General features: G+C 35.4%; 1 protein-coding gene across 1 annotated transcript; it reads right to left on the reverse strand.

Moving 5' to 3' along the window:
* Positions 1 to 41: 41 nt before the first annotated feature.
* On the reverse strand, positions 42 to 22,950 carry LOC132708201 (serine/threonine-protein phosphatase 2A 56 kDa regulatory subunit epsilon isoform). The gene is made up of 9 exons (XM_060680376.1): positions 22,262 to 22,950; positions 14,245 to 14,441; positions 6,329 to 6,453; positions 5,472 to 5,672; positions 5,103 to 5,220; positions 4,745 to 5,020; positions 4,457 to 4,686; positions 4,086 to 4,276; positions 42 to 2,324 (listed from the first exon to the last, which is right to left on the reverse strand). Exons 1-8 carry the CDS (start codon positions 22,398 to 22,400, stop codon positions 4,132 to 4,134), a joined length of 1,431 nt encoding a protein of 476 aa, XP_060536359.1. The 5' UTR covers positions 22,401 to 22,950; the 3' UTR covers positions 42 to 2,324; positions 4,086 to 4,131.
* Between the last annotated feature and the right edge of the window lie 212 nt (positions 22,951 to 23,162).

Raw genomic sequence — 23,162 nt, forward strand, 5'->3', positions numbered from 1 at the left:
TACTCCAGTACGTACATTGACAAACTGCAGATACTATAAATCCTCAAATAATGAGGTTAATAAGTAGCTCTTATACAAATTATTATGAAAGATTTATAAATGTTTTGCTTTAATTTCACAATATCAATTAAAAAATAACAACAAAAAAACTAAAATTAGCTCACAGTTCGCACATGTAGACTCAGAGTATTTTCCCCTCTCTTATTACTTATTAGCAACTGCAATGACAAAAATTAATATAAGATATATGGCATTTTTTTTATAAATAAAGTATGACATATGACGTGTTACAGATATAATATCCATAAAAATACTCTGATCTAGTGTCACTACAAAATAATCTATTTTAAGAAAAAAAAAACAATAGAAATGTAACAATATATTTCTCGTATATCTACAAGTTTTATAGTGATTTAATTATATATTACATATTTTACTCTAATGAGGGAAGGGCTTTTTTGCCCTGACTTTCACAGGTTAGCAATGGTTACGAAAGAGTAATTCACGGAGCTATATCTGACATTACTACATAGGTGGAGCAAAGATTGCGACCAATGATGTCATTGATACTGATTTGTCAACTGACTAACTGGATTCGCATTCATAAACTTTCGCGACTTAAAAAAAATCTTATTTAATTTGGCCAATTACTTCACCTTCTATTTGAAACATGAAATATATGCTCATTTTAACTTGAAAATCAATTTAAACCACACCAAAATATGTTTTCATTAATGTAATGTACAGACCAGCTCTGTGAACATAAAAATGACACACTTTTTAAGGTCGGTTTCAAGGAATTGAGCTCGCCATGCAATCCATTATAAAGTATATGTGTTAGGATGTTATTTTTTTTCTATCTAAAACACAATTTGCTATATTATATTTTTTCTTATACAAAGCTTCTATAAGTGAACATAACAGTGCTTCTAAAGTTCAGTTGTGAAGTGGCACCATTAAAAAATTGTTTCTTTTTTGGCTGTATAAATTGTATTAGTTTCAAATTATCGATCGTCACATTGGTCATTAAATGCAGACTGTATTTATGCGATCGCAGTAATGTTGTTTTTTAGTATTATTGTCTTTAAAAATCATAATGTTTTTTAAATGGATTATATTGTCCACCAACTTTTAAAACTATTATGTCAATGTAAATATAGATGAATGATGAATGAAAGTGTTAGTGTTAGATTTCTCACATTTTTTAAGTGCTCAATAAAATAATCTCACAAATAACCAGAAAAATAGGCTTCTTAATGCCCTTATCATTTATTAAGAAAACCAACTAGCCGCATAACATATTTAAGACAACAACGACCACATTACATGGCGCAAATAAATGAATGGCGCGATGTACAGTAATTTATGAATTTTCTATCAATAAACTAAATGAAATCGTAATAAATAATAATAAGAGTTAGTGGATAGTCTGTTCTATCAGTGTCAATATCCGTGCCAAATTTTTGAGATGTTAAACAGTCCGCAGCGCAAAAACAATATGACTAAAGATTATAATTGGCGTCTAGAGCTAAAATTATTTTTATACTACAAATTATACAGCCCTCTGTACACTAAATAACACATTTCCCATTCACCCCCGACAAACACACTGTGTGCATGCACAGGTTTTAGAACTATTGGTTTTGTATATGTTTAAAATTTGTTTTAAAACTAATAAAATTAAGCTAAGAAAACAATTTGGTATTTTATTTCAGCACATCTTGATTTATTTCCATCTGTATTTTCCTTTTATCTTCATTCATATTCTGCTTCAGTACATTTTTCAACATCTGATCAGGAAAACCATGACAGTATTTTTGTAAGTAGAAATGAACAAAAATCTCCTACTAATATGCTTAATAAAATATGATACAAAGATAAGTGAAGCTGGACACTGGTGAAATGATAGAAATAAATCCTATTGTTCTCATTTAGTAAATGGGTCGAAATTATTACTTCACTTCACATTGCAATGTATCCTCCAACTAAGTTCACTTGTAGTGCAATAGGACTGTGGACTATATTCAGTTGACATTCTTATAAGTGAAACATTTTAAACATACACAAAACTTTGCAAAAAAAATCTTCCCGCCGCAACTATATATACAGTTTATTTTCTCTTATTTTTCACTTTTTTAAAACCACATAATATATTATAGCACATTTTAACATAGTCTGTTTCACCTCTACAAATGTAGACAGAATGTTAACACGTTCACTAGAAATTTTCTGATTGCTGCTGCATCATTTCTATGGATTGTTAGGTATGTTTTAAATATTTTCCACTTCTTCATTGTCGAGTTGCCTACTACTCCGGATGAACTCTGTTAAAATTTATACAGTAATATATTTCTGAAGAGTCACATTTTAAGCGTTGCCATTTGAAATTATACAGAGTTGTTCAAACATGGATGGCTGTTTTTTAAAATAATTATTACCATTTGTTCTTAGCTTATTTAACATTATCAAAAATTCATCCCAGTCTATCACTAACACCTTCTGGGAAATGACAGAGACCCATTCTTATTTGAACACTCTGTATAACATATTTCCATTTCTAACTGAAGAAAAGAAACCAGAATATAAATGTGGAAATAAGATCCGACTGAGTATATTGACAACAGATTTTTTCAAACCTATTAGAAAAATGAACTAAAATATAGGATAACTGCTGGCAAGATATAGGTAAAGATATGAGGTACTTTTCTGCATTCTTCAACAATAGGTATTAACACTAGGCGCATACCAGGCTGTAGTATGTAGCATACCGAACAGGTTTAACTCAATACCTCTATTAAAGGCAGATATATATCAGAATTTAACACCCCTTCTCTCAAACTGCATCTAATCGTAACCGTGGAAAAACTCGAATCTGTCCCTTTTTATCACAGTGTATCACTTCTGATCGTAAATAGCACAAAATCACCAAAATTAATTAAAATAAGAATAATTTCGGCTAAAAACAAAATTTACTCCAAAAATTAATAATTTCCTAAGTTTGTAAGTTTGCTGCTCCCTCAAATTGTTCGCTTTGTAAAACTCCATCATTCCGATGTATACATTACAAAACGCAAGTGAAGTCGGAAAGAGAACATACTAATGCTCTCAATTCTGATTCATATTAAATATTTAAAGTAAAAGCATTGAGTTTGGAGGTTATTGCGGTATTTATACAAGTTTTAACTGTGCTTTTAATTGACTACATAACCATTTTTAGTTGTCGGGTCTCGCTGACGCTAAAACAGTGAGAAAATGTTATTCCATAAATGTTGTGCCTGCTTCATTCCCCAGTTTTTTATTCAAATGCTCTACCAAAATCAAAACAAATAACAGTGATACAAGAAAATATGAAGATTGAAAACTTTTAAAAAGAATTTGATTTAGAATGCTTAGGCAAATGTTTGGCGTAATATTAAATAATTATTGTAAACTGTTGTAGCGTTCCTTTTGCAAATAAATTGCGTTCTGAGCAAATGCATCAAAGCACATAAGGGACTCATTAAAAAAATAGATTACTGTTGGTTTTGTTAGTATATCACCAATAAGTAGAAAAGCATACCCAAGTACCAATTTTAAAATGGACCGCTCTATACTTCATCCAATATCATAAGCCCGAGAATGATTTAAAGAAACAAACGTAAATCTAGCACCACTCTCTACAAGTTTAATCATGACAGCTAAATATGGCTCAATATTTCTGGTTCTGATTGTGCAATAAAACACGAACGATTAAATTGCTTAAAATGGCTCCAGCACTTTATAATAATATAAAAGAAGTAAACATCAAATATTTTGTTTTTTATTACGCGGTCATTTAAAATTAACAAAGATATACATATTTCCAAAACAAGAAAACATCTTTTTGTAATTTAAAATTAACAAAGAAGTACATATTTCTAAAACCAGAAAAAATCTTTTTACCATTTAAGATGCATAATTATGCCAGCCGCAGTGTTATTGCAAATAAATAGTAATTACATATTTCGAAATTTACGTTTTTAACATTTTCATTCGACCCGCTGCTCCCTCACCGTTACACTATCTCTATGCATTTGTCTTTTGAAAATTTGGTTTTGTTTACTTACCAACGTATTAGCCTGGCCGGTGCGCAGGGTATGTTAGGCTGTCATATCACTTTTTGCTTGGAGGATTGTTATTTTGCTGCTGCTGGTTTTGTTGCGGCGACCCAGTTATGGATAGATTCTTATTGTGGTTTAATTCTAATTCGCTTAGCCTCTTCCACAACTCTTCTCTGTCTTTTTCTCGCTTCTTTTCTCTGTAATGTAAAGAACCATATATTTGTTAGCTAAAGCAACATTGCCAGTAAAGAAAAGAAGAAAGTTTATTTTCAATTAATTTATGGATTAGTAATGGAAACAAAGGGATAGCAGGCTTTTAACATTTAGCGAGTCCTGAAAAACTAACCAAAACTGAAAGAATTCCAGAAATTACTTACTTTTGTCTCTCGGCTTTATATGTTACTGTTAACTCATCAAACAACTTGGAATTCATTTCCATAAAAGTCTTGAGTACATTATACACTAGAGCCACAATTGTTTGATTCCAATGCTCCTTAGAGATGCGATAGAGCGCAGGAAACATAATTGGCATTATAACATGATTATTCTCTTCCATCAAGGACATTATGTATTCATTATTCCAGAAATATAGAGCCCGCTCTGCTACCTATGTCAGAAATTGCTTTGTTTTATCCAAATTAATGTTAAAAAAACAAAGTTAATACCTGGAAATGTGGACTGGAAACGCATCTCGCAATCTGTCTAAAGAGTGACTCTTGGATTCGCGTGAATTGAGAAGGTTCAATAACATCTAGTACCTCCTCAATTTCACCCAAAAACATTACCTCTTTCTGACTGCAAGTCTTTGGCCAGTATTTGAGCAGACCCTTGACGACTGGCTCGGTTAATGTTGGGTCCTTTTCCAAAAACTGGACAACACAATAAGCAAGTTGTGCATGATAAAGCGACAGGCACTTGACCTTGTGGAGGGGAATGAGCACCTAGAAAGGGTACAGCATACAGAATTGTTTAAAATCTAATTTGTCCTAGCATAATTATTTATTAATAATTATTAAAAAATACCTTCACCAGGAACTGTTTGTGTTCAGCCTTCAGTGGTAATGCAAAACCATTAATTATAGATCCTAGGATTTCCAGCAGTTCCCCAACGCCATTAAAATGTTCAGTCTCATAAATAAACCTAAAAATAAATAAAGTTGCTAAACGTATGCAAAAATCAATATGGATTTAATCCAGTTTTCGGCACTAAAAGTAATAGGCATAAGATAAACGACAAAAAATGAATAACAAAGTCTGGACTTGAAGGATGCAACTCAATAATAATAGTGTAGCTAATTGTCATTTAATAAACATGAATTCAAATTTAAAATAGAAAAGCTACTGTACTAAGTTAAATTGCGTTAATCCAAATTGAGATAAAATTTTACTTACCTAAGGAATATGTTGTTAATTTGTTTGCGAATAAACGCCCTGAGGCCGAGAAATTTTCCATAAATTCTATGCAAAACTGTCTTCAAAAAGTCCCTCTCCCGTGGATCTTCAGAATCAAACAGTTCCAAAAGTTGCAATACGAATTTCTGATCAATTACCCGTTTTCCAATTGTCGGCTGAAAGTCCGAACTTTCCAGAAACCTTGAGTAATCCAGAAGAACTTTGGTTAAATCTTTGAAAGTATTTATCACATACATTGAAAAATTGTTAAATTATTCTAAAAGTTCTGTACGCCTTGTCTACATTTTTAAACTGATAAGTACGATTAGAATATTCCAAAGATAAACTTACTTTTGACACAATTGCCTTAAAAATAACACGCTTATTTATTTTGCGAAGTACCCGTACATTAAAATTGCGTTTATAACACCGATAACAGTAACTAGCGAAAATTGTCAATATAACCAATTAATTTTAAAAGTACATTTAGGCAGGATCTTTTCTAATAGAATGTCAATAGTTTTGGATTCATTTAAAGAAGAAAACTTCGAATGTCTCAAACGTCTTTAAGTTTTCAGTAAATTTAACCTAACTTAAAATATAAATACAGTCAAAGGCACCCCAATGACATTTTTTGACAACACAGAGAAGCAGTTTTTGTGTTTTTAGTGGAACCGTCGAATTTGGAAAATCAGATACCAAAAAGTTATTTTAAAAAATTCCTATTACTTACATATTAGATATTTTCGTTATTTTTTTTTTAAACGGACTCACAAACAGTTTGTATAATTATCTATGGTTAACAGTTAATAAGAAACCATTTTTATGAATAAAAACTTATATCATCAGGAACGAACCTCAAAAAGAATTCGTAGACTAGCTGTAGGTGTGGCCAACTCGCTTCCAGAGTGGGATCATCCTCTTCGGGGTCAAAATCTGGATTTTCGCTGGGCGGCAATGTCCGAAATAGGTTTGCGGATATCTGGAATAGTAAACGAGACAGTAATTTTGGTCCAACTGTATATGGAATTTTGGAACATTTAGCGCATACAGAATTTAATAACGTTCAAATTACTCGCAAACTGTTCAAAAATGTTTGTTTTCCACTTCCTTATTGTGTCCGATTATAAGTTTCGGCATTTCGCAAATTGTAAATGATCCCATAATCCCCATAATAGATAATATAAATACTGCACCTCAGGCACTTTTTTAATGCACCATTCAAACTGAAAACTATCGAAATAATTAGTTTTTCCGGCCTGTAAGGCCGTGGTTTATTGGTTATCCTACCAAAACTTTCAACTGTTACTGTAGACTGTACCGCGACGATCTTTGCGGCACTGGTGCCAGTTGTCCAAGTCGTACCTGTGTTGTAACGCTCGGACGCACGGCGGACTGAACGGGGGTTGGTATGGCCTGCCCCCATACCGAGTTGTTCATATACTGTTTAGAGTGTGTCTTCCTTAAGATGTTGTGCCATATTTTATTCACTTGCAACCCTTCGTCTCTCTCATTAAAATTGTCTTGTGTTTACATATTTCGATGACCTCTGGATGTAGTCGAGCATAATAGTAATTTTCAGTAGACAATACTTCCCTGTTTTCAAACATGATGTTGTGATCCCCGTTCAAAAACACGTGCTCCGCAACTGCAGATTTGTCTAGTTGTCCCAAGCGGCAAGAACTTCTACGCTCCGCTAAACGTGAAGTGACGCTACGTCTCGTTGTACCAATACAGACCTCTCCATAGGAACAAGGGATCTTTAGCAGATCTTAATTATTGTATTTGTCCTGTGGGTTTAAAAATTGATTTTATATTATGGTTCGCCATTATTTTACCGACCCGGCGAAGGAAGGCTAGACCTTCCCGTGGCGTTTCCTCTTTAGTCTCTTGTCTATTAGTTTTTTTCGGTCGTACGGCCCGTTTTATTTTATTAGTTTTGTAGCCATTTGCTTGGAACACTCGCTCTAAATGATTTAATTCCGCCGTCAGGTGTTCTGGATCGAAGATTCTAGTTGCCCTGTCTACTAATGTTTTCATAATTCCCATATTTTGCCTTAGATGGGGGCTTGGCCCTTTCTGCAGGTAGCGGTCGGTGTGTGTGGGCTTTTGATATACCCTATGTCCCAATGTACGTTCAAGAATTAACATCGGTTAAAGATCGGCTAAGGATCCCCGTGAACCGTTGTCGTCAGCCGGGGTATACAGAATCCCATGTTCCTGTGGAGAGGTCTATATTGGTACAACGAGACGTTTAGCTTAGCATAGAAGTTCTTGCCGTTTGGGACAAGTAGAAAAATCGGCGGTTTAAAAACACGAAAGGATTGTCAACGGAGAAGCACTATTATGCAAGACTACATCGAGAGGTCATCAAAATACATAAACACGAAGACAATTTTGACAGGCCGGAAAAACTCATTAATTACGATACCGGGGGTGAAAGTCTACCGAACCAGGTACATTGTTGAAATCCCTAATAGATTCTTGCGCATGCGCATACTGCACCGCCCTTCTGGGCATTTTTTGATGTTGGCGTAGGCCAGACCTGTAACTTTTTGCTTAAAAATCCTAATCCAATTTCTTTATACTTCTCTGGAACTATTGTATAGATATGGAATAGTCAATTCTGTAGTTTTGCTAATTAAACGTGGCCCCAGTTATTTCTTCTACCGATCCGCTCAGAGATGTCGAAAACGAATCCGGTAGCATGTAAATAAACCTCCAAATCATTATGACAATCTCTGAGAAATATTTACAACTTCGAAGAACCGTAGTTGCCTGTTTACATAAACAAATTTCATTCATATTTTGGTTCGTTCTACGCAAATCGGCATCAGTCAGTTTTTCGTTTTTTAATTGGTACGAGTCAATAATTAAAACTGCCACGGCAGTCGGACATCATCGTAATGGAATGTCTTGGCAGAGTGGCCAAAACGGATAGTGAGAGAGATGTAAAGATTTTTTCACATTGGCAATGTGACAAATTGTGAACGTAGAACTGTTCTAAATCGCTTTCTAAACGGTTACGTATTATGGTCTAGGCCTTACAACCTTCATAATCCAAACAACGAACGCTGGAAGTTGTAAAATATTTCCAGACTTAAAAATTCCAAAAATAGTCCATTCCATAAGGGTAAATTTCATAAAAACTATCAAAAATTACAACACATAAAGTAGATCCCCCACTACAAGGAAGTCCACTCCAAATGATATTTATTATTATTATTAGATCTATAAATCTTTCTTTTGATACAAAATTCAAATATGCAAGAAACGGTAATCTATACAAAATATATCTCGAACATTTCGCGGAATTCAAAATTCGTTGTTATACAGAGTGTTCTATTTAAAATAAGATAGTTGTCAGTGTTCACGAAAATACAAACACGCTGTATATATAACATAAGAATATAAAAGTATAAGTGAACCCAAATAACTTTTAGAATAAGTAATCCCATACGAACTTAAATGCTAATATGATGGTAATAATGAAAAAACATTTATTTGATATCCAGGGAACAAACTAGACATTATGATTTGGAGTAATCTATTAGACATAATTGTTGCGGAATTTGAGATTTATTTTTTTACGGTTTTTATTAGTTATATACTGAATCCGCCGTTTTTTCCTAAAGAATTTTTATTCAATGAAAAAGAGGACGAAATACGAGCAGCAGTACGTAAAGTATTTTGATACTTGAAATATATCATTGGTAATCAGAATTGGCTTTCCCACTGATAATAAGTTTTGGAAGTTTTAACGTAGAATCCAGTGGCGAAGTCAGATTTTTTCTAAATACTGCTGTATTTGAAATGTAGATCAACATTTGCTTTTTAAGCGGAATGCCCTATACGTTTCCTGAATTTTTTTTTACAGAGCTGGCAAAAGCATTAATTACAGAAATGTTTAGAAGGCAAGGCAGGGCTGTCCTCCAAAATTTTATCAACCGGAGGAAGTGAAAACAGCTAACCGACTGAAAACGTTTTCGTTTGCAGCTTACAAACCGGATTAAAAGTTAATATTGATTTTTTCTTGTCCAACAGTTAGTCATGAAAGGGGTTTGCGCTGATGGCTAATTGAAATTTGAAATATTCATTTTCAAAGAGGCAGGGAGAAATCAAAATAATGTCAAATGTGCTTGCGATAAGATACATACAACAGAAATGGAAAAAGGAAATGATGAAAAAACTTTTCGATGATTTTGACTACTCGGATATCTATAGGCAGATATAAATGGATTTTATGTAAAAAGAGATGTCTGGCTTAGAATGGAAACTCCTCAAATATCTATGTTTATTCTAGACGATAATTGTAAATATATTTATATACAGTGAACGGCTAAAATATAGAACAAATTCGTTTAAAAATCAGGTATTGGAGACCAAGAAAAATGCTCGCATACGTCAATCATAATTTTTTCTTGTGCATTTTTTGCAATACACAAAATATACAGGGCAGGTCAGAAGGTAGTTGTCGATCCCAAGTTCCTTCTTTTAAAATCCTACCTGTACCTATCTCTCACAGTGGCGGCTCGTGGGAAAAATTTTGCACAAAAAACTTAAATTGGCCAAAAACGAAGAATTATTAATTTTATTAATTTCCTCAACTTTAAGCATGCGATTAACCCTGTTGGACACTGCGCTGGGCTAACTGCAGCGAACTTTTCTATTTAAATCACGGCTTTGGTTTTACCTACGCGTTCGGCGGCATTTCAATGCAGTTTTCATCATTATAAACATGGGATTGCGAAATATGAATTTTATTGCTGATAAAAGAAAATATTGTAGTTAGACTATTTAATTAATTAAATTAAATTTTTACTGCAAGTTTCTTAATTTTTTGGGAGCTCTGCGGCACTGCAAGCGCATATACACCAACCGTCCCTGGATATCTTATTTAACTCTTCCAGGTAAGTAGCTAGTACTAGTAAAGTTCTTTTTCTACTGCGGTATCTGAGGGACTGGGTAGAGCTGGAAGCCCTTTAGGAAGCCAGCTCAGCATGCGTACCGAAGCGGCGGGTCTGTGGGCTCGGCCCTTCACCATCTGACTTCCAGGTTGGAGGAGGGTATGGGCTCGGGTCGGCTGTCGGTGTGCGTGTTCCCTGACATCGAAGGGGCCTTCAATAATACGGCGCTGTATTCAACCTGCAGGGCGGTGGACTGTACTGGAGTGGGCCGGCCATTGTAAAATGGATCCGCTCCATGCTAACCGACCGGAGGGTTGAGGCAAGACTGGGTGGGGAGCAGGTCTCCATCAAATCATCACGGGGCTGTCCACATGGTGGGGTTTTGCCCCCCTTCCTGTGGTGCCTAGTGGTGAACGAGATCTTGCATATTCTGAGGGAAGAATACGGGGTCTATGCTCGGGCATATCCATACGACCTTGTGATAATGACACAGGGGATGGAGCTGGGAAGGATGCAGGGGCTTCTGAACGGGGCATTGGAAAGATTCTCACAATGATGCCGGGACAGCAAGTTAGCTGTCAATCCTGGCATGGTGGAGATGGTCATCTTCACCAGGAAAAGGTGAAGGGTAACCTCAACATTTCGATGGATGGGGTGCCTCTTTTTGTAAGCGGAAGCGTCAAGTACTTAGGGGTATGGTTGGACTCCCAGTTGAGCTTCCAGGAACCTTCCAAGATCAAGGATCAGGCCTTTGGAGCTCTTTGGGCGTGCCGAAGAGCGGTAGGGGGCACTTGGGGCCTGGGGCCAAAGATCATGCAGTGGATCTACGGTACCATGGTGGTGCCTATGCTCACGCATGGGGCAGTGGCATGGTGACCGGGGACCAAAAGAGCAGGAGCAAGGCTACTTCTTGACAAACTTGCCTCTACATAACGGACGCCATGGGTTTGCCCTCTCTGGCGGATCGGGTGCGGATGGAGGCGGCCAGGACGGCTGTCAGACTAGCGAGCTGCGGGCTCTGGAGAGAGGGAACCTTTAATCGGAGCCCGTACGACATTTTAGACGGCTGGTCCGGGGATCGCGGTATCATGGGCATGCCGAGTGACGTCATGATCCCCCAGATGACCTTTTTGACAAATTGACCTCTCTCTTCCCATCAAGGGAAGTGTGGAAAGAGGGAAGAGTTGGCTCCTAGGATGGACTTGTCTGGTACACGAACGGGTCCAGAATGGGAGATTTGACCGGAGCGGGAGCGTACTGCGAGACAACGGGATCGAGCTTGTCGGTCCCTCTGGGTCAGTACTGCACTGTGTTTCAGACGGAAATTTTCTCTATATTAAGGGCGGCCAGAGAGGTGCTTCGGCTCAACCACGGCAGCAGGAGAGTATTGTTCTGCTCTGACAGTACGCGCTCCTTGTTTATAAAGAAGTGCAAAAGGGTACTGAGAAAAGTGGCAGAGACGAGGAATGTTGGTCTGGGTCCCGGGTCACACCGGGATCCGGGGCAATGAGGCAGCGGACGCCTTACCTAGGGAGGGCTAATCGGGGACCAGAGCCCCGTTTGGGGATCACCTCGTGCGTGAGGCGGGGAGCTCTCGAAGCCTGGGTGAGAGGACGGGCCGCGGTGGGCTGGAGGGTTGCTCCGGGAACGAGGCAGGCGAGGCTTATGATGGATGGACCCACCCTTCCTCGGACCAGGGAGCTGCTTAGACTGACCAGAATGGAGTGTAGAGCACTAACAGGGGCCTACACAGGACATTGCAGGCTTAGGAGGTATCTTTGCTTGCTAGGGATTGGAGACGACCCGGAGTACTGCTGGTGCATGGAAGGGGAAGAGACCCCGTATCACCTGGTCGCCAAGTGCCCTGCTTTGACAAAGGCAAGTTTTGGAGTCTTCTGGATGCCCTCTAGCGCACAATGGACCCATAAGGTGGCCTAAGTGCTTGGACGCCCGCGGGGGCACCCCCCTTTAATACCAATACCAATACGGGTTTAGAAGCAATCGGATGTTTTCGGAGATTTTACCGCACGGCTTGAATTTTAACGTTTGTCAATTCTGACAGTAAATGTATTCGTTTTTGCTTTGCAAAAATGGAAATAGTATATTTAGTTATATTTAGTATATTTACGAGTTTATTTGACACAAGCGGAGAGAGTGTTTAATAAACGAGTGACTTAAAAAGTTTACCGACAGTTAGTTTTTGGGTACATTTTCGCAAAACAACACGAATACATTTACTGACATGGCCGTCAGAATTGACAAACGTGTGTCGAAAATATCTCCGAAAATATCCGATTGCTCCCAAATCCGTGCGGTAAAATCTCGGAAATGTCCGAAGTGACTCAGATCCGTGGGAAATGAAACTGACGTGGTAAAGTGACGCTTCCCGCACGCTATTGCGGTGTGTAATTAGGCATTTCACAGACGGGAGTAGAAAAAAAGTATAGTATGCAACACGTTTGGCGAAGTTTTTAAGGCACTCGTCTATTAAACACTCGCTCGCTGCGCTCTGCTCGTGCCAAATAAACTAGTTACTGAAATGCCGTTTACATCACTTAAACACAGAATAAAGAAAGTGAATATGGCACATCTAAATAAAACTCAGAGAATTGAAATTTTAATTTTAATTGGATATGGCGACGAAACGAGGACTCAAGAAGAAGTTTGTAACATGTTTCACGCAAAATATCCAAAAAGAGTCATTATAATATCCACAGTAAGTAAAATTAAGAGAAAATTTATAGAAACAGGGCATGCCAAAGAAATTATTTTATTAGTTATTGAAAATGCCCACCATTAACTTCTTGGCAATATGCTAATCGGTTTAAACACATTAATCATGTCTAATTTTAAATTTTAAATCAACTAAATTTTGTGCTTTTTTCTTATACACTTTTGAATTAAAATATCACTAGAGGACAAAAATCCAATGGCGTAATTTTTGGAGATCTTGCAGGCCATTGTGTTGAATCTCTTCTACCAAATCCGGGAACTACAGTATTTAAATATTCACGCCGTTGTCGTGCAAAATTGGAGGGTTGAAACCAAATCTGTCTACCTCGCATACCAGGCTGATTTGAATTTGGGAGAGAAACTGTGAGAGTCGTTTTGAAAAAATTGTAATTATTGGGCTCAAAATCCAGATCCAAACAATTATTTTTTGTGGGTGTTCGCAAAATTGATGATGTTTTCCCATCTGTCGGGGATTATTTGTACTCCAACACTTAAAATTAATAAACAGAATCTGATAAAGAAAAAATGTATTTAAGTTGCACATTTCCACCACAGTTTCACAAAACTGTCGGTCGGAATCGTCTTCGTTCAGCCCGCACAACGGGGATTATCCTAAACTTCTAATAAAATCTTTAATGTTGAGTTCTCATTAGTTTTGAACGACCTGGCCATAGGCGATAGAGATAAGTGTTTAAAAAAAAAGAACTTAGTATCGGCGTCTAACTTTTGATCCACTCTGTATATTTTCTGTTTATTTCAAAAAATGATGAAGGACGTGTGCAAGCATTTGATTTTTAAATTCATTTGTTGCATATTTTAGCCATACAGTGAACGGCGAGATATCTGCAAGATACAAATTCATTCTATCTTCAAGATACTTGTGCAATTGAAATGGTTGTGCAAAATTTCCATGTAGGCGCAATATTAAAACAAAAAATATTTCCAGGTAACTTTTTTCCAGACCGAAAATGATTCAAAATTAGAAATACTAAAAGGATGTCGAACTTCCATTGTCTTTATTTTTAACTTACACAACATTTCGGACAGTTGTATCAAGTGTAAATTGATTTAAAATTGCCCAATAATTTCATGATATTCTATCATTATCAAAATTAAAATTCGCGTGTGCTCACCATTTTGATGATTTCTGGGTACACCGGCTCGGTGAGAACACCGCGCCCCCCCGTAATGTAATCCACAAGTTCGTTCAGCGAGCACCTCTTGACCTCTTTACCTTTAAGGTCCGCAACCGGATCCATGAAGTCGAACGGGACGCAACATTGCCGCAACTTACGAATGAAAAGTTCCTCCTGTTCGGACGCTGGCACATCTGGAAAATCAGGAACCGATTGATTTCTCAATAATATTAAGGTAGGTAGTTTTTTTATACAAAATTATTTTAACTGGTAGATATGTTTAAACCAGGGATTACTTCATCCAGTGAATAAATTAATTAAAAAATTATAAAACTGGGAAATAACAACTAACGAATAATATTTCTGGTTAATTGTTAGTTGTAAATACAAGTGCAGAATGCGATTTACTAATAACAATAATTAATAATACCAATACACTGACCCATAGAGTTAACTGTTTTTCAAGTCGATGCCTGTATTTTTTCTAATGCAAACTTTATTTGTTTATTTAATTTATTATAAAAAGAAGGTTACTCAACAATTAGAAAACGGAAGAATATTTACAAAATTCTTTTTTTTTTTAATGGCGTTCATCTACACAAACGCGAAGTAAGAGCAATCTCAGTGAAATGCTATAGAAATTTTGTTTTCATATAAGAGGAGAGTTAAAAAGATAATTGGTTTTGAAAGCCGGGACGCTGAAAATTAGTATATTGCCAACAATAGACGGGCTAGTTTTAAAAAGGATATAGTTCCCAGAATCGGTAACGTTTTTTACTTATAAACAAAGAAAATATCACTACTTTCTGGATTTCAGTGAATCCGAGTGATAATAGTGGAAATTCTAATTATAAAAGTGATAGTCTACTAAAATGAAAATTAAGAGTATTAATGAAATTTATTTGGACCCTCTCGATTTGATCCACGTAATGTGGTACATCGGACTCTAAATTGTTGACAAATACTCCAGAATGCTCCCTACCATACTGGGGTATAATGCAATGAAAGAAGCTGTGTTCTTAAAGCCAACAGTAGTTCACAGGATAATTCCTAAGTTATGCAATGCTTTCCCAATGAAAGGAACATTCGCGTTTTAGGGTAGCTTCAAAAGATAAAACATTAATTTCGACAACAATTAAATTTAGGAGTAAAGTGCTTTTGGAAAAACTGTCAGTAATATACTCGGAATCCAAATATTTTAGATAAGAAGTGAAATGGATGTGGTCATATCATAGCCAATTTCTGGATTAATAAGGTAAAGGTTTACTAGAAAATTGTGCTGCAAATTGTTAATGCATTTTTACTAATCCATGACTATGTGATTCTCAACGATTTTTTTTTTGGAATAAATAAATAAGTATTAAAGAAAAAGTTCCTAATCAATATCCTGTTCTATTTAACATCGCTAAAAGTATATGTAATAATAGGTAAAACGAAAATAAATATAAAGCGTTAATTCTGAATTGCCTCTCCTTATCTATTGTCGGTATTCCCACTCTGGTCATTTGTTTTCGGTCGCGTTTGAACTTATTTGCTCCCCATTTTAGGTTAAAACAAGACTCACTAGATATGCGCTATAACCACAACTTATGTGATATTTGGGGTCTCTTTTAGAAACACTTTAAACATGTAATTCTGAAATAAAAGTATTTTGCCATATGCATATATAGAAATGAAAGCAGTTAATAATAATGTCCGGTAAAAATTTGATTGATTTGGGTACTTTATCGAATCTACACAATCCATCCAAAAAAAATTATAGACGTCTAGAAACACTGAGAATTAAAAAAGTATGTCGAACGGCTCGGCTGCCAGGTTCGCATGTTGCAACGGGAATATAATTGAAGTTGCGATCGGTAGCGCTATATTAGACCGGCGGACCTCATATTCTCGAAGCAGACTTCGACTCTTTCAATAATAAATCAAAGGGGGAATTTATTCTTGGGTAATTGCCGCAAAATCCAAATAGCTACATACCTATTATATAGAAATTATAAATATGTAATAAACCAATAAGAATAATGCCTATAAAATTAACTTAGTATCTCTATAGTAAATTAATGACTATGTATAACTAATTTGAATACAGAACCGATATGGTCTCTTTCTATTCAGTCCCAAATCATTTGCGGATTAAAAGCTAAACTTAGTGTTTCAAATACAATAAGTCTTTGAACTGTATATGGTGATGCTACAAATGCAAGGACGAAATATAAGTAATGTTGTTGAGAATGTAGACCACTCACTACTTGGTCCCTTCTATTCAACATATCACTGCCGATCTAAACTAACAAAGCAAAAAAATTGTAGAGTTTCAGATCAACAGAAAACGAACAATAACAAATGAATTTTCATATGGGGCTTCAAAATGTCGAAAATGTCGATGTATTTGACCTTCTCAAACCATGTAATTAAAATTGTAAATATGAAAATTAATTCAAAAGAACAAACAATAAATTTGTAAGAATTAAGGGTTCGTTTGGTTCTTTAGTCACTGATTCTAAAAATGTTTTGCAAAAAGGTTATATCTCATACAAAAAACAGTTTCCACTTTTAATGACGTTAATCGAGGAATTCGATGCTTGGGAAACACCATAGTTCATACGATTCATATATCATATATCAATATCGTTCATGTAAACAATTACAAGATTGACAAATATTCCCGCACGTATGTAAATGGGAAAAGCACAATCAAAATTTTCAAATATAATGGATTAATTTTCGCAAAATCTATAACATTAAAAATAACAAGCAAATAAGATTTTTTTTAGGCTTATGCCACGCCGGGTGAGATGTATTGATTGGTCATTTGACACCAAAAAAATGACCGGTCAATTCCACAACGCAACCCCTGAGGCAAAAAAAAATCAAAATAAATAAGAACAAACAGTTCAGATTTTCACGAAATTATATATTTTGACATGATAATTGTTTCGACAACACCGTGTCTTTATCAAATGTCTTTTGATAAAGACACGGTGTTGTCGAAACAATTATGATGTCATAATATATAATTTCGTGAAAATCTGAACTTTTAGTTCTTATTTATTTTGATAAATGGATTTTCATCAAGTAAAAGCCACCTCAGTTCAAGCAAAAAAAATGTCGAATCTCTAATTCATTTATTAGCATTTGGTACCTAATAATAACCATCTAATATTTTTAAATTCGCCACGACCGAAGGTGTCGTTATCGATCCTTCGTTATAATCTGGTTTTAAAATTAATTAAAGACTGGCGAAGTGTTAAGGAAGTGCCGTTTAATTTTCAGTGGGTTGTCCATTTGCCGCCGCGTTAATTGTAGACTGTAAGGCGGCATTTGAATATCGAAAATGTTTAGCCCGGTCGTAATTTATACAATCATGTATCCAACTGATCTATGCCACAAATACACCTTATGTATGGTAACTCTAAATTTTTGGAATTCTCAGTGGACTCCTTTCTGTTAAACATGGACCACACCACAATTATCACAGAAATTATTGTTATCTTTTTTAACTAGAATTAAATATATTTCCGGAGTTGTAACAAAACATAACTTTTAATTCGATGCGAGATTGGATGTCGAATAATTGTATGCGCTGAATCAATGTTGTTTTCAAATAAACATTAACTGGAACGAGCGTTACCATTTGTGGGCAGAAACTCGCAGAACGCGCGAGCAATAATTATCTGGTTTTATGGGGGAGTCCTTTCATAAAACAGAACAAAGAAAGATTTCTATTCAACGCGAGATAGAGGGGAACGAACATTTTTTTACAAACGAGAAGTAAAATTCAAAACCCGAATTGTTTAAGTATTTCTAAATTGGGGTGGAAAGAAAATTTAAAGAATTCTTAACTTTCCAGAAAGCAAAATGTGTAGGTTTGTATAATCATAGTATACAAAAGAAGGCCTTCACCAATCATATCAAATTTAAATATAAAGGGAACTTTTCAACCTTAGAGAATGTGTATGACAATTATTATCGCAAAATAGTATATTACTATTAAGCTTTATAAACGCCACCTTAGTTATGGTTTTGTTTAGGCACGAGCGGAACGAGTGTCTGAAGAATATAAACGTGTTACATAGTATATTACGACCATTAGTTTTTGGGTATATTTTGGCAAAACAGCATGAATAAATTCACTAAGTGATTTGTGATGGGACCATCACACAAATGTGACAAACGTCAAAATACCGTCAGTGATTTAAATCTATCGCTTCCAACCCGCGCCTAAACTATAGGAAACGCTCGAAGCGGCCCGTGCCAGTGTTTAACAAAGCTGACGAAGTGGAAGTTAAAAATAAAAAAAATATTCAATAAGTTAATAAACGGCATTTCAGTCACGAGTTTCATTTGGCATGAGCACTGCGAGTGCTTAATAAACATGTTACACTACTACACTTTTCCTACGACAATTAATTTTTGGGTGCAGAACACATCAAAACCAAACCGAACAAAACGTTGGCTCGAATTGGCTCGCGACAGTGTTTGATGAAGTTGACATTTTGAAGTAATACTTTGTCTACGCCAGATCACTACATACGTGTGTATTAGAAAATAGGGAGTAGAAAAAGTAAACAAAAACAGATGAAGCCCTCAATTAGCAAATCGAACTAGTAGAATATAATTCATAAACTGGCCACGATATTGGTGTAGACGGCTATGGAGAACACTTATTTTTCAAGTAGTAGGCAATTTTATTAGTGAGCGATTTTACATTCAAGGTCTGATAAAGTTATTGGTAATCGAATTCAGCGCGTAGTGTTTCCTAATAATATCGTACATTATTGGCATTATTTATGTGCGATACATGCCCGGCACATATGTATAGGATAACCCAGACAGAATCACGCCGTTTATGATTTTAATAAGTATAATTTCATTTACACTCGCAAATCTGTCACTGGTTTTTGAGTGAAAACGTAGTAACAGTTTATGCAATTTTTTTTTTGTAAACGACACTTTAGTCACGAGTTTAGCACAGCCGAAGCGAGTGTTTAATAAACGAGAAGTCGAAGTATACTTTGTCCATCCACGACTATTATTGTACTGATGTCAACATACGATCGCTGTCAACCCGTGACCAAAGTACCGGAAACGCTTGAGGTGGTTGCAGTCAGTGTTTAAAATTGTAACTTTAACCCAATTTAAGAGTCATAACTAAATTCATAAAAAAGTATTTATATCGATTACCCTCAATTAATTATATATCACAATATTGAGGTTTTAAATACACACCCCGCCCTGCCTAACAGGGTTAATTCGAGGGTTAATTTAAATAAACATACAAGCTAGTTAGCAAAGTCCCCTTCGAAGCCGCCTTGCATCAATATTTGTCTTATTTTTTCATTAAGTGTACAGAACAAGGCAGATTTTTTATGATGGATTTCCCTTTCAATTTTCCGTGGTACATACAATGCGATATAATCCAGTTCATTAAAAAAAAACTAACAAATGGTGAAGTTTACATTGCTTAAATTTTAAAAATAAGGTACTAAAATACAATTTTTAATATATACAAATTTCAGGAAGTAGGCAGTATGATCCATGAGATGCATTACCAAAGATGGCATAAAAGGAAGCCCGAGAAATCATTCACAAACTTCCTAGAAACCTGCAGCCCAACTAATCAAAACAAACAATAATTATATATGGTAAACTAGTTATCCTCCCACACTTTTTGCGATAGAATACGCTTTACTTAAAATGACGAATCACGTTAAATTTTTGGATAAATTGCTCTTAGGTTATAGTAAAATTTTTTCCATTTATCAGCGAGGTAAATAATTCAAGGGTTATTAATAATTGATATTTTATTTTGTACATAAAATATAAGGCAAAATTTTGCTATAAATGCTAGACGAACTTATTCCCCACAGCTTAGAAAACTTAGACAAAAAACAGAAACGAATAAAAATTAAATCTAGAAAAAATAAAGATATTGGGAATGCAAAGAGAGAATGAAAAGAAAGTTGGCACCATAAGAGAAAATCTTTTAATTACTTTTTGTGAAAATTAACTTTAGCGCAAGCTTTGATATTAACTTTTTTTCTCAAAAAATGTCATATCCGTTTATATTTTAAAACTTTGTATATGTACGATGTTTAATTTTTTAATTTAGAACATTCCATTCTATTGGGCTTATTAATTGTATCTGTCGATTTTCTGTAACATTTATAAATAAACAAAAATCATGTGTCTCCGTGCTAGTAGCAAAATTTTCATATAAAGTTTTTCCCAAACTTTCCGAAGGAATCTGTATTTATACTTAGGTTCGCTTAAAACCGCCACTATGTACCAGGCATATTAAAGTAGTCACCCAATTTCGACATATGTCCCAAATATTGTACAGGTACTTTGGGCGATTAAGCAAAAGTAAGCCAAGTACCTGTACAATATTAAAGACATATATCCCATAGGTAGTATATTAAAAATTGGTGAAATATTCTTAGCAAAATTGGTAAGCGTTACCTGCATTTTTTTACCTGAGTGGAGACAAAACTAGTGTAGATGATTATGGGGAACAGTTATTTTTCAAGTAGTAGGCAATTTCATTAGTGAGTGATTTTGGTAATGGAATTTTGGTAATTAAAGAAAAAACCATAATAATAATGGTTTTCAAAAAATTAGTATTAATAGAGTACACATTTTTTTGGTAAGGCCTTGCGACATAGTTATTTTGCTTTATTTATTTTATGAAAAATTATTGCTATAAGTGGGTATTAAAAATTAGCTTTGGTCCTCTTTTTTTTGAATAAATATAATTTTGTTTCCTTGAAAAACTAATTTTTGGGTTATTCTAAAGTTACATATTTGCTTAAGTGACCGTTATGGAATAAATGGAACATGCGACACCAATTTAAAGACGTTACTGTACTGAGGTTCGGTTGAAGGGCAACAACTTTAACTGTTGATGAATAATCAATAAAAAATAAGATTGTCCCATTCCCATTAAAGAATATAAGTGTGTATATCAATATAACGTCTTGTGGTTTCCTTTTAGAACCTTGTTTAGAACTGATTAACGAGTAGTCCTCCGTCAATTTCATAGCATTAAATTCCCATGGTGCATAATCAGGTACTATAAGTTATTACTGAATAGCAAAAGTAAAGATACAACCAATATTTTTTTCATCCGAAAGCGGAAACTACAAAAGTACGAATTAACGGGATCTAAAAAGAGACAATATTTTTGCCTCATCAGACCCTAACCAATACACAAAAGCTAGCACAAAATTTATGTACTCATCCTTTTGAGACGTTTTGCCGAGCGTTTTACTATGTTTCTAGGAATTCTTTTTTGTCATTCCTTCGAAGTTAAACATACACTGCGTATGAACGACAACCATAGAATTTTTGTTTTAATGGACCCCAAAATGTCCTTAGTATTCAAAACCAAATATGGCATCAATACTCAAACGGAGTGTCTGAAAAAGAACGGAGGTTGGTCGATTGGGAAAAAAGGGAGGTACGCCGGGAGGTATATCTAATGGTCTTGAAGTTATAAATAACTATTACCCCATTAAGCATTGGAAATTTAAATCTGCCCACGCACCCTGTATATGCATAGGTTGTCAAATTATGTCTAAACTCCCTGTACTTGTAATGAATATTTGGATGGAAGTTGAAAGACAGGCGCAATTTTTTTTAATCTGGACCGAAATCCGGCCATACTATGTTGCGACTATTCTATTGCAAGGTAGCAAATGTGAACATTGAAACATTAAGCAAAAAATACTGGCTGCAAATATGAATGCATTATAAGTTTGATAACCTCAAAAATTCGTCGGTTTTACAACAAAACACATTATTTGTCGCAATTGGCATACACTTTCAGCAAGTAAATAGCGTAAATGTGGGTCAAATTATTAATTACAATGCCTTCGATCAGCATTTCCTGGATTGTTTTTAACCAAATTTAGTGAATTTAAAACACTGAATTCGAATGCCGCAAATATTCAAATTGGGAATTATGTCGAGTACATTATGACGTTTATTACATATTACACCATACGGATCTTACCTTTCAAGAAGGGTAAAGGTTGTAATTCCACATCCTGAGAGTTTCTATACCTGGAACTTCCTTGTGACTTTTTGGTTTTCTTTTTCAGCGACCTTTTTGCAAAAGGATCGATCCTGTCGACGAATGCCGTTGTCGACATCGTTCTCGAGGTCTTCTTCCGCGACTAAAATGACAAACAACACACTTTTTACGCGGGGGTTGTAAACGGCATTTCACCACTATAAAATTTGTCATAAAATTTCACGATTTTTTAAACGCATCATTTGTATTTATAGTCCGCTTTAAGTTTATGAATGGTCGCGAAATATCAATGACAATAGAGGTGTGCACGCCCAAATGACCACCACTTCAATGTTTTTTTTTCGATATCACGGCGCAAAAAATCTGATTCCGGCACTAAAATTAGATTCCGCGATACGAAATAAATTAATAAAGTCTCTTCAACGATTGTATACTGTTAAGATCACTAGACTGCCAAACGAGTCCACCCGCCATCAGCTGGTTAATTCCCCGGAAAATGCACTTTATCTCTCGATCTGTTTATCCAGCACTTCGACCTACACATTCATCACTTATCAAACGTATTGATTGAAACGAATATTGGCTCCCGAAACTCCGTTTTAGATCAAAAACCGATTTTTTTAACTATTAATTTTTGCACACCGAGTGACACCGATGCCGTAAGTACCTAGGGCTGAAAATAGATGGGGGGGTACGAGCTAGTCAAATGATATCATAAGTAACACCTTTTCCACTAAAAAGTTAAATTGTATTCAATATTACTACTTAATTTATTGTTGCGTTTAATTTGAGTGAGATAATTTTGGGTAGACATAAAAAAATGTTGGATGTTTTAAAAAAAAGTTCAACTGTTCATTTGATTTCTCAGCCACGGAGCCAA

The sequence above is a fragment of the Cylas formicarius genome, unplaced genomic scaffold (assembly GCF_029955315.1).
Source record: "Cylas formicarius isolate icCylForm1 unplaced genomic scaffold, icCylForm1.1 PGA_scaffold_10__41_contigs__length_53128322, whole genome shotgun sequence".
NCBI classification, from domain to species: domain Eukaryota; kingdom Metazoa; phylum Arthropoda; class Insecta; order Coleoptera; family Brentidae; genus Cylas; species Cylas formicarius.